Source organism: Triticum aestivum, chromosome 1A (genome assembly GCF_018294505.1).
Source record: "Triticum aestivum cultivar Chinese Spring chromosome 1A, IWGSC CS RefSeq v2.1, whole genome shotgun sequence".
Classification (NCBI taxonomy): domain Eukaryota; kingdom Viridiplantae; phylum Streptophyta; class Magnoliopsida; order Poales; family Poaceae; genus Triticum; species Triticum aestivum.
The window spans coordinates 35,072,180-35,084,759 of NC_057794.1; the positions used below are offsets into that span (position 1 = coordinate 35,072,180).

A 12,580-nucleotide genomic window follows, 5' to 3' on the forward strand; every position below is an offset into this window, starting at 1 on the left:
CCCGCCCGCGCGCGCGCACAATGCTGCCCTCCTCCAGATCAAGGTGCGTCCTCCCCTCCTCCTCCCCCCTCCTTTTCTGCCATTTCTGTCTGGCTGCGCTTCTTGGTTGGCTTTTCGGTTTTGGGCTGGTTGGTTGGTTGGTGCTATCCTCTTCTCTTCTCTATCCATCCCCGCGGGGGCGGGGGCGGCGGCGGCGGCGGCGGATCTCGCCGCCACTCCACCCCCCCTCCGCGTTGCTCCCCGCCGTTCCGCGGCGGCGACTCGGGCGAGGGCGAGCGTCTCGGAACCGACAGTTCCCGTCGCCTGCCTCTGCCGTCACCAGGAACTGCTTCTTGATCCACTTAATTCCGCCTGTCCGTCTGGCAGTTTCGATTTTTTCCTCCATTTTTCCTCTTCCAATGGCGCTCCCAGAGCCATGGCTGATTTTGCTTGTGGTTTATTTATGCGCTCGGATTCGCTCCTGCATTTTGCAATTCGTGCTGGTGGATGTGGAAGAGGTTGGAAGCTCTAATCGATGGCGGTGCGCTCTTGTTTGCAGATCTGGGCCGAATGAGTCGCCCGTCGGCAGCAGGACCAGGCCCAGCACGCCCTCCTCCGGCCACCGCCCCTCCACGCCCTCCTCCGGCTACCGCCCCTCCACCCCGGGCGGCACCAGGAGGGGCACAACCGCCGGCACCGGCACCGGCGGGGGCACGCCGTCCACGCCCCGGGGCTCGCGCGGCAACACCGGCGGGCCCTTCAGGTCCGAGCCCAACTCGCCGCCGGCCGCCGCGGCGGCGCGGCCGCGCCTCTCCTTCGACCGCTCCCCGAGATCCGCCGACGCCAAGCCCGTCGCCGAGCGCCGGGTGCCCAAGATCGGCACGCCTCCCCCCGACGTGAGTCTCACTTCACCACAAACTTTACGCTGTCGGCAGGGTGAAAATGACGTGCCTTTGCCGGAAATTGACTTGCGAATTCTCTGCGACGGCTGCAGCAGAAGCAGCTGCGGAGGGAGATCGAGCTGCAGTCGCGGCTCGAGTCCGCGCACGAGGACCTCAAGAAGGCCAAGGACCAGCTCTCCTTCGTCGTCGGCGAGAAGGACCGCCTCGTCGGCGAGCTCAACGAGGCCAAGAGGGTGGCCGATGAGATACACGAGAAGCTCCAGGACGCGCTCATGGCCAAGAGGTGGGCCGAGGAGGCCACCGAGATCGAGAAGTTCCGCGCCGACGAGCTCGAGCAGGCCGGCATCGACGAGTCGCAGAAGAGGGATGAGGAGTGGCAGAGGGAGGTGGAGAGTGTGCGCAGCCAGCACGCCGCGGATTTGGAGACGCTGGTCACCACCACGGAGGAGCTCGAGAGGTTCAGGCGCGAGCTCTCGATGGCCAACGAGGCCAAGAAGGCCGCGCTTGGCCACGCAGACGATGCCATGAAGATCGCCGAGGTCAATGCGGACAAGGTGGAGATCCTCTCCGGCGAAGTCACCCGCTTGAAAGGATTGCTTGATTCCAGTGCGGCGGTTGAGGAGAGTAGAAACCGTGAAAGGGAGGAGTTTGTGAAGAATCTGGAATCTGAGATTTCAGTTCTCAAAGGCAAACTAGAGGAGGCAAGAGTTCTTGAGGAGAGGTTGGCCGACATGGAGAAACTGACCGAGGAGCTTAAAACACAGTTGGCTGATGCAAAGAAGGCCCAGTCAGAAGTCCATCAGCAGTTTGAGGAATGGAAGAACAAGGCTGGATCACTTGAAATGGAACTGGAGGAGGCTACTCTCTCCGAGAAGGCCAAAAGCGATACCCTTATCTCCACAGAAGAAGAATTGGACAAGACCCTGTCTATTTTACAGGACAGAGAATCTGAAATGGAAGTGCTGAAAGGAAAGACAACAGCACTGGAAATTGAGGTGGCAAGGCTTTCAACAGAAATCAACGAATCCAGCGAGAACCTGGACGCCTCTCAGCAGGAGTTGTTTGGGCTGCAGACAACAATAGATGTTCTGAAAAACAAGCTTGAGGCTGCCGAAGAAGTGGCCTCGGAGGCTTTAAACAATGAGAAGACTGCTAATGCAAATATTGTAAGCCTGACAGAGGAGAAAATCAAGCTCATTAATGAGTTGAATGATGCTAGGGACAGAGAGGAGAAAGAAAGAAAGTCAGTTGAGGATCTCACTGCTGCGTTGAGTGAGGCATCTGGCAAAGCAGAGGAAGCACACGAGAGATTTCTGAAGAAAGAAGATGATTATGAGCACGCTCTCGCTCAGATTGGCGATCTCAAGATGTCCCTAAATAGTACCAAAGAGAACTATGAGGTAATGATTGAGGAGGCACACTATGACATCACTTGTTTAAGGAATACCGTCGGAAGATTGGAGGCTGAGGTGAGCAAGTATAGAGAAGAATGCGAAGCTAAGGAGCTTGAGATTGTCAGATCAAACAAGCAGTCGGAGGAAGAAATTGCCGCTCTTAAAGCAGAAGCCGACAGGGTAGGAGCATCATTGCGAGATGCAGAGCACGAACTCCAAACTGTCAATGAGGAGAAAGAGATACTTCAGGAGAAGCTACTGTACACAGAATCAGCGGTTGTTGAAGCTAACAGGGCTGTGCAGGATGTAAAGGCCGAGAAAGAGGGTCTTCAGGAGCAGCTAATGCACTCGGAATCAGCGGTCGCTGAAGCCAACAAGGCTATGCAGGAGGTAAAGGCTGAGAAAGAGGACCTTCAAGCGCAGCTAATGCACACGGAATCAGCGGTTGCTGAAGCTAACAAGGCCTTGCAGGAGGTAAAGGCTGAGAAGGAGGATCTTCAAGAGCAGCTAATGCACACGGAATCAACGGTTGCTGAAGCTAACAAGGCTGTGCAGGAGGTAAAGGCTGAGAAAGATGATCTTCAAGAGAAGTTCTTGTACACGGAGTCAGCAGTTGCTGAAGCTAACAAGGCTGTTCAGGAGGTAAAGGCTGAGAAAGAGGGCCTTCAAGAGCAGCTAGCACACATGGAATCAGCGGTTGCTGAAGCTAACAAGGCTGCGCAGGAGGCAATGTCTGAGAGTTTGCAACTGAAGGATAGGTTGCTTGATAAAGAGAACGCATTGCAGAGCTTAACCCAGGAGAACGATGAATTCAGGTTGCGAGAGGCCGACGCCATGAAGAAGATAGAGGAATTGTCTGCTTTGCTTGCTGAAGCCATGGAAAAGAAGCATCCTGAGGAGGAAGAGAAGCTAGTGGTTGTGGATGAGGTACACAGTTCAGCGCGTGAAGTTGCCGAGACAGCTGCAGAAACTGAAGATACGGAAGGAGAGAGTGACAAAAAACCGAGCATGGAACTCATCGTCGCCAATGGGAACTCCAACGGCGACATGAACCAAGGGGAAGAGAAACACGACAGCAAGGTCGAACAGCAGGAAGCAAAAGGTGATTTCACCACGATACACGAGAGCGACAAAGTTGTCGAGAAGCAGCTGCAGGCAGATGTGAAACAAGAAACCGAATCGTCGAAAGACGACCTGTCCTCCAAGGAGGACAGCAGCACCGAACACGCAAACGGAACAGCAGCATCAGCAGAGGTGACCAGCAAAGTCGCAATGTCCCCGACAACAACAACGAAACCGCAGAAGAAGAACAAGCCCCTGCTGAAGAAGTTTGGTAACCTACTGAAAAAGAAGAACAGCAAGTAGTAGCAGGTGAACAGAAGAAAAACACATGTACTATTATTGGTGTTTATTATTACTCTGATCTTTCTTTTCTTCTTCTTCTTGTTTGATGACAGCAAGGTAGTGTGCTTAATTTCCACGTGTAATTTTATACTGTCGACGCCTGTACTTTTGCGGTGATTGCAGTAGCTTTGTGGGTGTTTCCATTTTTCTCTTTCTTTTTTTTTTCTATAAGCTGGACCTCCTGTTCTTTGCCCTATGGCTGTGGCTATTATTATCTACACGATTTGTGGCCGTTTGCTTGTAACCAGATGGAGAGCCCCTACTAATCCTCCTGATTAAAAACTGTGTAGCTCCTTATGGCAAGCTGATGTCACTCATATCATGTGATGCACCTCTACTATAATGTGATGTGATCTGATGTGATGTTACCAGTGGGTGATAAACCCTAATACTATAACTAACCACATCATGCTTGTTGGCATGATCTGTTGTTAGCTATTCTAATCATGTCTGTTGGCATAAAGCATAGTATTCACATGCCTGCTGCTGGCATTCTAACCATGTCTGTTGAGATGTTGGCCATCCCATCCATGGTTTGTTTTTTCAACGGTTGAGATGGGTTGATCTGATTTGGCTTTATTTTTTGCACCTTTTTATTTACTTGCTTTTTGGGTGTGGTTGGACCCTCCTAATCTTGGTTGCTTGGGAAGGTGGCATCGACCGAATCAGGTGCGTGGAAAAGAAATGACAATGATGTATTTATATTTATATTGGAGGTGGTACAGCTAAAATAGCTGTGATTTGATGATGGGGCTGGGTGGGTGGGTTTTGTCACATGCACCCATGTGGCCTTTAACTGTTGCATAATTGCATCCTGGCTGGGTGTAAAGTATCAAATGATACGAGAGCAGCATTCATTTGCTTCCCAGTGTTTCTATTATTGTTTTTCTTTCAGAATTATGGAGTTTTAATAATAATAATAATAATAATAATAATAATAATAATAATAATGTGTTCTTCGGACTGCCTAGTGGGCTGGTGTGTGTGTGTGTGTGTGAATACACTCTGTTTTGTGGCATGTCTGGAATGTAAATAAATTTGGCCATTGCAGATAATAAAATATCAAACATAGGCAGGTGAGGAAGCAGCTGTCTATAAGAAATTTCTTATAAGAATAAAACAACACCTTATCTGTTTCCATCAGCTTTAACTTGCTACTGACACCAATTCTGCAAAAGAAAAGGAAAAAGGAAAAGACATGCACACACAAAAAAAAGGCAAAGGCACAGGTTGAGCCCACGGCCCATCTCAGAGCTACTTCTGGCCCAACGTCGTGCACATGCCCGCCGACGTGCCGAGCACGAGCAGCAGCACAGGCCGCGACCCAGGACAGCACACACTCCCGGGAGGCCGGGGCCCACATCTCAGAGACTAGACCTCCCCGAGCCCTGCACCATGCCATCACCACCACTTCTCTTCCACTACCACCTACTGCTCGCTTCCGCTCAAATTCCAATCAAGCACAATGGCATCTCTGCAGGAAGATTGCTAGCATCGCATTCCTGCTCTCCGTCTCTGTTCTTCTTCCCCCTCTCCGCCATTGCCGCGCCACGCCGCCTTCTTCCGAAAATGGCATACAGCCCACAGCAAATGTAGCCAATGTGTGCACATTGTTGGCCTTTCAATTGAGTCCTGCACTTTGATCTTGTCCTGCCTGCAACAGCAGTGATGATCATCAGCAGGGTCCCATTATATTCATGCTTGCACACTGATCAGGCCTGTGTCTGTCCACAGGAAGAGGAGGTGAAACAGGGAAGCGATCTTGGAGGAGGAGGGGCTGGCTAACCGGCAGCTGAACAAGCGCCGCGGAGGATGCTGCAGCGCGCGGCGAGCAACGCCTACTCGTGGTGGTGGGCGAGCCACATCCGCACCAGGCAGTCCAAATGGCTCGACAGCAATCTCCAAGGTTCGTCCCTGCCTCCTTCATCACGCCAAAGGCATACCGCCTGGACTTCATTACTTGTTTCACACATCCTGGTCAAAACTTTCCTGCAATAGTTGTCATATAAAGTGGCATTTGGCATACGGTCAGTTGCTTCATCACTGTCATGGAATCCACTTGCAGCAAAAAATGTTTGTAACACCATTATGGCCAAGAAACCCATTGATTATGCAACGATATATAGACTACTTACTTCATCATGAAACTGATGTATGGCTCAGGTCAGCAGAAATATATCTTGGTATGTGATGACGTTTGGTCACGTAGAGAGAGAAATACTGCTGCTATTTAGCATATATGCAATTAAATCCTCTCCGAAAAATTACCTATACATTAAATTTCAGCAATTCTGCGCATGGACTTGGATACTGACTTTGATCAAATCTTTTTACCAGCACGTGTTATGAAATAGGACTGAAGTGCGGTGCCATGTAATTCCATAACCGTTTGTACTTGCTGCATTTATTGGGTCGAACATTGAGAGATTGCCTTTGATGTGCAGATATGGAAGACAGGGTCAAGTGCATCCTCTTACTCCTCGGAGAGGAAGCAGATTCTTTCGCAAAGAGGGCAGAAATGTATTACAAGAGGCGACCAGAGGTGATCAGCTCCGTGGAAGAAGCGTACCGGGCATACAGAGCCCTTGCAGAACGCTATGACCACATGTCAGGAGAGCTACACAAAGCAAACCACACGGTTGCAACTGCCTTCCCTGACCAGGTTCAGTATTCTATGCTAGAAGAGGACGATGACAGTCTCCCGAAGGCGTTCACGACGGTTGATCCTCGTAAAATCCACAAGTCGACGGTCGAGGGGCTGATGAATAAGAAGAAAGGAAGGAAACCAGGACAGAAAGATGGAGGAAAGAATTGCGCAGCTCCGGACAACAAGGAGAATGCGCAGAAGGAGGTCAGCAGGATGCAGAAAGAGATATTGGTGCTGCAGACTGAGAAAGAGTTCATCAAGAGCTCTTACGAGAGTGGAATAGCAAAGTACTGGGATCTTGAAAAGCAAATCAACGACATGCATGAAGAAGTCTGCTACTTCCAGGAGGAGTTCAACGAAAGCGCGGTGATCGAAGATGATGAGGCCAGAGCTTTGATGACAGCGACTGCCCTTAAATCTTGTGAAGAAGCCATTGCCAGATTGCGGGAACAGCAGAAGTTATCGTTCAGCCAAGCAATGGTTGAGCTGGAAAGGGCCAGTGTTTCCAGAGAGAAACTGAAGAATATCATGAAAGAGCATGGTAAATTCCTTTCAGATTCAGGAAATTCTCTTCACGAGAATGTGAGAAATGATGCCAGCGTTAAGATGGATGATGCGTACTATATGAAGCAGGAGAAAATTGGAATGGAAGCAATAGTAGATAAGATCAAGGAATACTTTCAGAAAGACACTTGTATTTCCGTGGCAGAGATTGCAGAGAAAATTGATGACATAGTCAATAAAGTTGTGGACTTGGAACTCATGGTTTCATCACAGACTGCTAAGATAGATAGGTTGTGTCTGGAAAACACAGAGCTGGAGATGTCACTGCAGGAACTGGAGGGACAGAAGGCAGCAGTAACCAGTGGCTCAGGTGAACTGAATGACAAGCTAGAGAAGGCAGAAGATGAGCTGATGAGAGTGCAGTACCTTGAGAGCTCCTTCCATGCAGAAGAAAACATAGTCTATTCAAATTTCGCTGAAACTGCAAGTAGTTTCTGTTGTATTACAGACTTGTTGCAGTCACCTCCTGTTGAGCACCAAGGTGGTTCTGCTCCCAGGCTGACTCATGAAGCGACACCATCCGCTGACACTGCATCATCTGGCAAGTGCGAGAAAACAGAACCTGAAGAAGATCCTCAGATGGATAAAGCTACAACAAAGCCTGACATAGATGGGGTCCCTGATAATTCTGGTAAGTTGGAGCCAGCTACGGTCAGTGATAACTGTCACCATGACATCAAGGAAGAAAGGCAATACTGTGTAGATGATTTGGAGGATTTGTGGGATTGCGGGCTTGAAAGAAAGTCGAGCTTTGCAGTTGCATCGGTAAATAAGGAAACAGCAGAAGATGTTATTACAGATATGTTGCAGTCACCTCTTACTGAGCACCAAGCTGGTTGTGTGCCGACACTGACTGATGAAGCAACACCAGCCCCTGACACCGAACCACCTGGCGAGTGTGAGAAAATAAAACCAGAAGAAGATCCTCAGATGGGTAAAGCTACAAGAAAGCCTGACATATATGGACTCCCTGATTGTTCCAGTAAGTTGGAGCTAGCTACAGTCAGTGATAACTCTCACCAGTCTAACTGTTACAATGACATTAAGGCAGAAAGGCATGACAGCACAGATGATTTGGAGGATCTATGGGATTGTGGGTTTGAAAGAAATGCTAGCTTTGCAGTTGCATCAGTGAATAAGGAAACAGCTGAAAATGCAGACAATGATACTACCGATATGTTGCAGTCACCTCTCACTGAGCACCAAGCTGATTATGCGCCCACAATGACTGATGAAGCAACACCACCCGCTGACACCGAACCATCTGGTGAGTGTGAGAAAATAAAACCAGAGGAAGATAATCAGATGGATAACGATACACAAAAGCTTGACATAGATGGATTCCTGGATTGGTCTGGTAAGTCAGAGATAGCTATCATCAGTGTTGATTCAGAGAATTTGTGGCAGTTTGAGCTTGACGGTAAATCTAGCTTTGCAGCTGCATCAGTAGATAATGGAACAGCAGAAAATGCAGATAACAGTACATCTGGTGAACATAACAATACAGAAGTGAAATATAATCATGGAGCCATTGGCAGGAACATGCAACCATATGTTGTACATTCCCATGAGCAAGGTTCAGTAGATCGATTGCATCAAAGTTCACCTGAAGTCCCATGGGATCACGACCTAAAACTAGTGGATGGCAAGCAAGATTCATTGACAGTGGTTCATAGCACTTTTGGAGGCCACTCAGAACAAGATATGAACATAGAAGAACGGTTAGAAGACTCGCATTTCACTGAAAATTTCACTCCTGGCAATGGAAAAACTGTTGGTGTTGGAGATCAAGAGAACAACATGGCTAATATGCAGCAGTTGCTTATGAGTGAACTCCAAGACAAGGAAATGGTACTATTAACCGAGTGCAAGAAAAAAGAATCAGAAGAAGATCCTGGGATGGGTAAAGCTACAAGGAAGCCTGAAATATATGGATTCACTGATTGTCCCAGTAACTCGGAGCTAGCAAACAACAATGACAACACGCAGCCATCTAACAGTTACCATGAAATTATGGCAGAAAAGCATGACAGTGCAGGTGATTCAGAGGATTTGTGGTATTTTGGGCTTGAAAGAAAATCTAGCTTTGCAGCTGCAACAGTAAATAAGGAGAAGGCAGAAAATGCAGACAATCGTGCATTTGGTGAACATAACAATAAAGAAGTGAAATATGTTCATGAAACTGTTGGTAACAATGGCAGCAGCATGCAATCCTATGTTGTTCATTCCCATGAGCAGGGATCATTAGATCGATTGCATCACATTTCATCTGAAGTCCCAGGAGATCATCATGTGAAGTCAGAGGACGACAAGCAAGATTCATCAACAGCGGATTATAGCATTTCCAAAGGCCACTCAGAAGAGGAGATGAAGAAAGCAGAAGAGTCAGAAGACGCACATGCCACTGAAAATTCAATTCCTGGCAGTGAAAAAGCTGATGTTGTTAGAGATCAAGATGGGAACATGGCTAATCTGCAGAAATTGCTTATGAGTGGACTCCAAGACAAGGAAAAGGTACTACTGACCGAGTACACTTCTATCCTCCGAAATTACAAAAATGCAAAGAGAAGGCTTACAGAAGTGGAGTTAAAGAATCAGGAATGTTTGGATGAGATGAAAGCCATGATGAGCGAACTACGCTCTGCCAATGAATTGAAGGATAAGGAGATTCGGTCACTACGTGAACTCCTGAACACTTCTACTGTCAAAGATGCACAGCAGAATGGCCATCAAATGAATACATACACGTCCTTGAGTATCAAGAGTGGGTCCTTCAGGGGGCACCGAAGGATCCCAAGCTTTTTGCCTGGTCATCAAAGGAGACAAAGTGCTTCTTCGAGTTTGAGGATAATCATGAAGAATTCTAGCCCCAAGAACAAAGATGACGCATCACATGATGCTGTTTTCGAGCCAGAAAGAATCGGTATGGGTGACATCAGATTAACTAATATTCTTGACATACAGAACGCCTCACCTCTTGAGGACAAGTTCAGAAGAGACATCGATGGACTTTTGGAAGAGAACCTAGAGTTCTGGATGAAGTTCAGCACATCATTCGAAAAGATACTAGAATTGCAGACCAAGCATGATCAGCTACAATCAGAGATTGGCAAGCGAACAAACGCGGACAAGCTCAAGGAAAACAGCGGTGGCACAGGTGATCCTCTTGCAGAAGCTCAACCCGAAACCATAGAGAAGCGCCTAAGGGAACTTAAGATTGAAATGCAAGTATGGCTGGAACAGAATGCGATGTTCAAAGGGGAGCTCCAGTGCAGGTTTGCTTCCCTCTGCGGTATACAAGAGGAAATCCAGGCCGCAATGGAGATGGATGCAGAGACTGTGGAAGGGATTCAGTTCACCTCATACCATGCTGCCAAATTCCAAGGGGAGATCTTGAGCATGAAGCAGGAGAACGACAAGGTTGCGGATGAACTGCAGGCTGGCTTAGATTATATAAGAGGGCTACAAGAAGAAATCGAAAAGATCCTGGCAAAGATACTGAAGAGCACCAGCTTATCTGGGTCGAAAGGCAGCAGCCCTTGGAGGAATGCACCCTCTAAGTCACGAGTGCCGCTCCGGTCGTTCCTGTTTCCAGCCAAGAAAAAGAAACCATCGCTGTTGGCATGCATGAATCCGGCACTTCAGAAGCAGTACAGTGACATGGCATTCTTCGCTAAAATGGAATAGGTAAACCCTGTCTGTCTATCTCTTCTTATGCATTAAAGGCTATACTTTCAGCTAATGATGTTCTTCCTATGAGTTGATGGACTAACACGCTGTTGCGGTAATCAGGTTGCCTTCATGATGGAACCAAATTCATCACACGGGGAGCCAAATGAGCCGTGTCTGCGAGGCAAGCATGACTTGAAATGTGATTATCAGGTAGTACCAGACAGCTTCATTATTCGGCTAACTACAAGGTCCTCACAGCATATTTAAGGGAGAAACTAGGGTTCACATTTAGCTGTTTCTTCTCAGAGGACATACATACATATATATACTTTTGTCGATAATTTATTCATGGCAGTGAATCTCTCACTAGTTTAGCTACAAAAGGCAGGGGTTTCATCTGTGCGACTTATGAGATCCGATGCGTGAATGGTTTTACTTTACCCTGCTATACTGCCGTTCAACGAGGATGGCAAAACACACGCATTCCAAAACCTCTTATGATGTGGCGCCACTAAAGCAGCCATGAAATGCGCCATATGTTTGCCTGCGCTTTTGATTTCTAACTGTAGGTAGTCGCGAGTTCCTTCATCCCTGGACAACAGAGAAAGAAGAGGGGCATGGTAGCATCAATGGCAGTCGGACGAAACGGAGCAAAGATGGGTGTAATGGCGATCCTTACCGGCTTTCGACTCTTTCCTTACGTCGCCGCGCGGCCGCATTCCGTCGAACAGGTCGCGGGCATCCGGCGAGGCAGCCCCGTTTCCACTCTTCCTCATCTACCTCCCCGCGACGGCGACGCGCTTAGCCGAGGCAAGCCTCCCCACACGGCGGAGGCGCGCGTGGCGCCCCGAGCCGCGCCCACCTCCACGGCGGGGGAGGTCGCCCAGCTCCCAAAACCGGACCCCTCTTCCCCTTGCCGTCTCCGTCTCCGTCTCCGTCGAGTTTCGTTTTGATATTTCCTAGCTCGATCTCTGCGGTTTTGTTCGTGATCTCGACTGATGGGTTGGCTTAATTTGTGAGAACCGCGATCCTTGCTTGTTCGTCGTGGACTCGCAATAGGTTCAGGATAACTGAAGCAGCGTCGACGAACTGAATAAGAAGCAAGGTTCAGGATAACAACGGCCTAGATTGTCCCAGGGCTCGCAAGTGGAAATGAACGTCTTCGGATGGATTCCAATTCAAAACTAAGCACTGTTCATCTCTACAGTATTAATCACTTACCATTAAGGCTTTGTTCGGTTTGCAAAAGATTTAATCCTCTAGTGGATTTGATCCACCTAGGGATTGGGTGACCCCCACCCTGTCACCCAAACCCTGCCGTGATTAATCCCCAGAATTTCCTCTCGACCCTTTCCTTCATTGCTGTTCGGTTAATCCCCTCAATCACCAGCGGAAAAGGTGATGTGAATCCCTATAAATCAAAAAGGGAGAAGATCTTGCCGGTGTGAAACCTTGGGGAGGGACACCGAAGTTGCCTGCCGTGCCCACCGAGCTCGCACTAGGAGATCTACTGCTAACTTGGGGGTGGGGGTGTGGGGGAGCGGGGGGAGGTAGAAGGATGACGCAGCAGCCGACCTTCAGTGGAAATGAGAGATCGTCCGCTCCGGCCCCTAGCCGTCGCCCAGTCCTTCCCTGCCGGCGTCGGCACCGCCGCCCCCGCCGCTCTCACCCTCTCCTACTTTTTCTTTCAAGAAGACGAGACGAGGTTTTCTTCCACGCAGCGGGAGACGTGGGTCAAAACCCGATGAAATCCCTGCGGTTTGGGGTGGGATTGGATGGGATATAAACCCAATCGTGTTTAACCAAACACACATGTAAGCTACGCGAGGATCAGCCCCGGCGAGGGTAAAAATCATGGGGTTCGGGCCAAGACCCCTCCCATCCCGGCGGGGGTGGGATTAAACGAACAAGGCCTAAAGGGGAGTATGCGGTTGTGATGGCACGTCGTTGTAATGGTTCCACCACCCCTCCGTTCCACCTTTCGCATGATAATAAATACTAGAAAAATGATTATCAAC

At 48.8% G+C, this 12,580-nt stretch overlaps 2 protein-coding genes and 1 long non-coding RNA gene across 4 annotated transcripts; 2 read left to right on the forward strand and 1 right to left on the reverse strand.

Moving 5' to 3' along the window:
- The first annotated feature begins 6 nt into the window (after positions 1-6).
- On the forward strand, positions 7-3,923 carry LOC123188248 (WEB family protein At5g16730, chloroplastic). The gene is made up of 3 exons (XM_044600291.1): positions 7-43; positions 539-875; positions 974-3,923. Exons 1-3 carry the CDS (start codon positions 21-23, stop codon positions 3,638-3,640), a joined length of 3,027 nt encoding a protein of 1,008 aa, XP_044456226.1. The 5' UTR covers positions 7-20; the 3' UTR covers positions 3,641-3,923.
- Positions 3,924-4,772: 849 nt separating this feature from the next.
- LOC123188254 (uncharacterized) lies at positions 4,773-11,668 on the reverse strand. 2 transcript variants are annotated; one of them, XR_006494457.1, is made up of 4 exons: positions 11,242-11,668; positions 11,004-11,153; positions 5,466-5,668; positions 4,773-5,333 (listed from the first exon to the last, which is right to left on the reverse strand). It is a non-coding gene; the product is annotated as an uncharacterized lncRNA (long non-coding RNA). The 2 variants fall into 2 exon arrangements; XR_006494456.1 differs by lacking the exons at positions 4,773-5,333; positions 5,466-5,668 and having other exon boundaries at positions 10,883-11,153.
- On the forward strand, positions 5,454-10,914 carry LOC123188246 (protein NETWORKED 2A-like). The gene is made up of 3 exons (XM_044600285.1): positions 5,454-5,585; positions 6,124-10,577; positions 10,683-10,914. The coding sequence occupies exons 1-2, from the start codon at positions 5,492-5,494 to the stop codon at positions 10,575-10,577; spliced, it is 4,548 nt and encodes a 1,515-aa protein (XP_044456220.1). The 5' UTR covers positions 5,454-5,491; the 3' UTR covers positions 10,683-10,914.
- Positions 11,669-12,580: the final 912 nt, after the last annotated feature.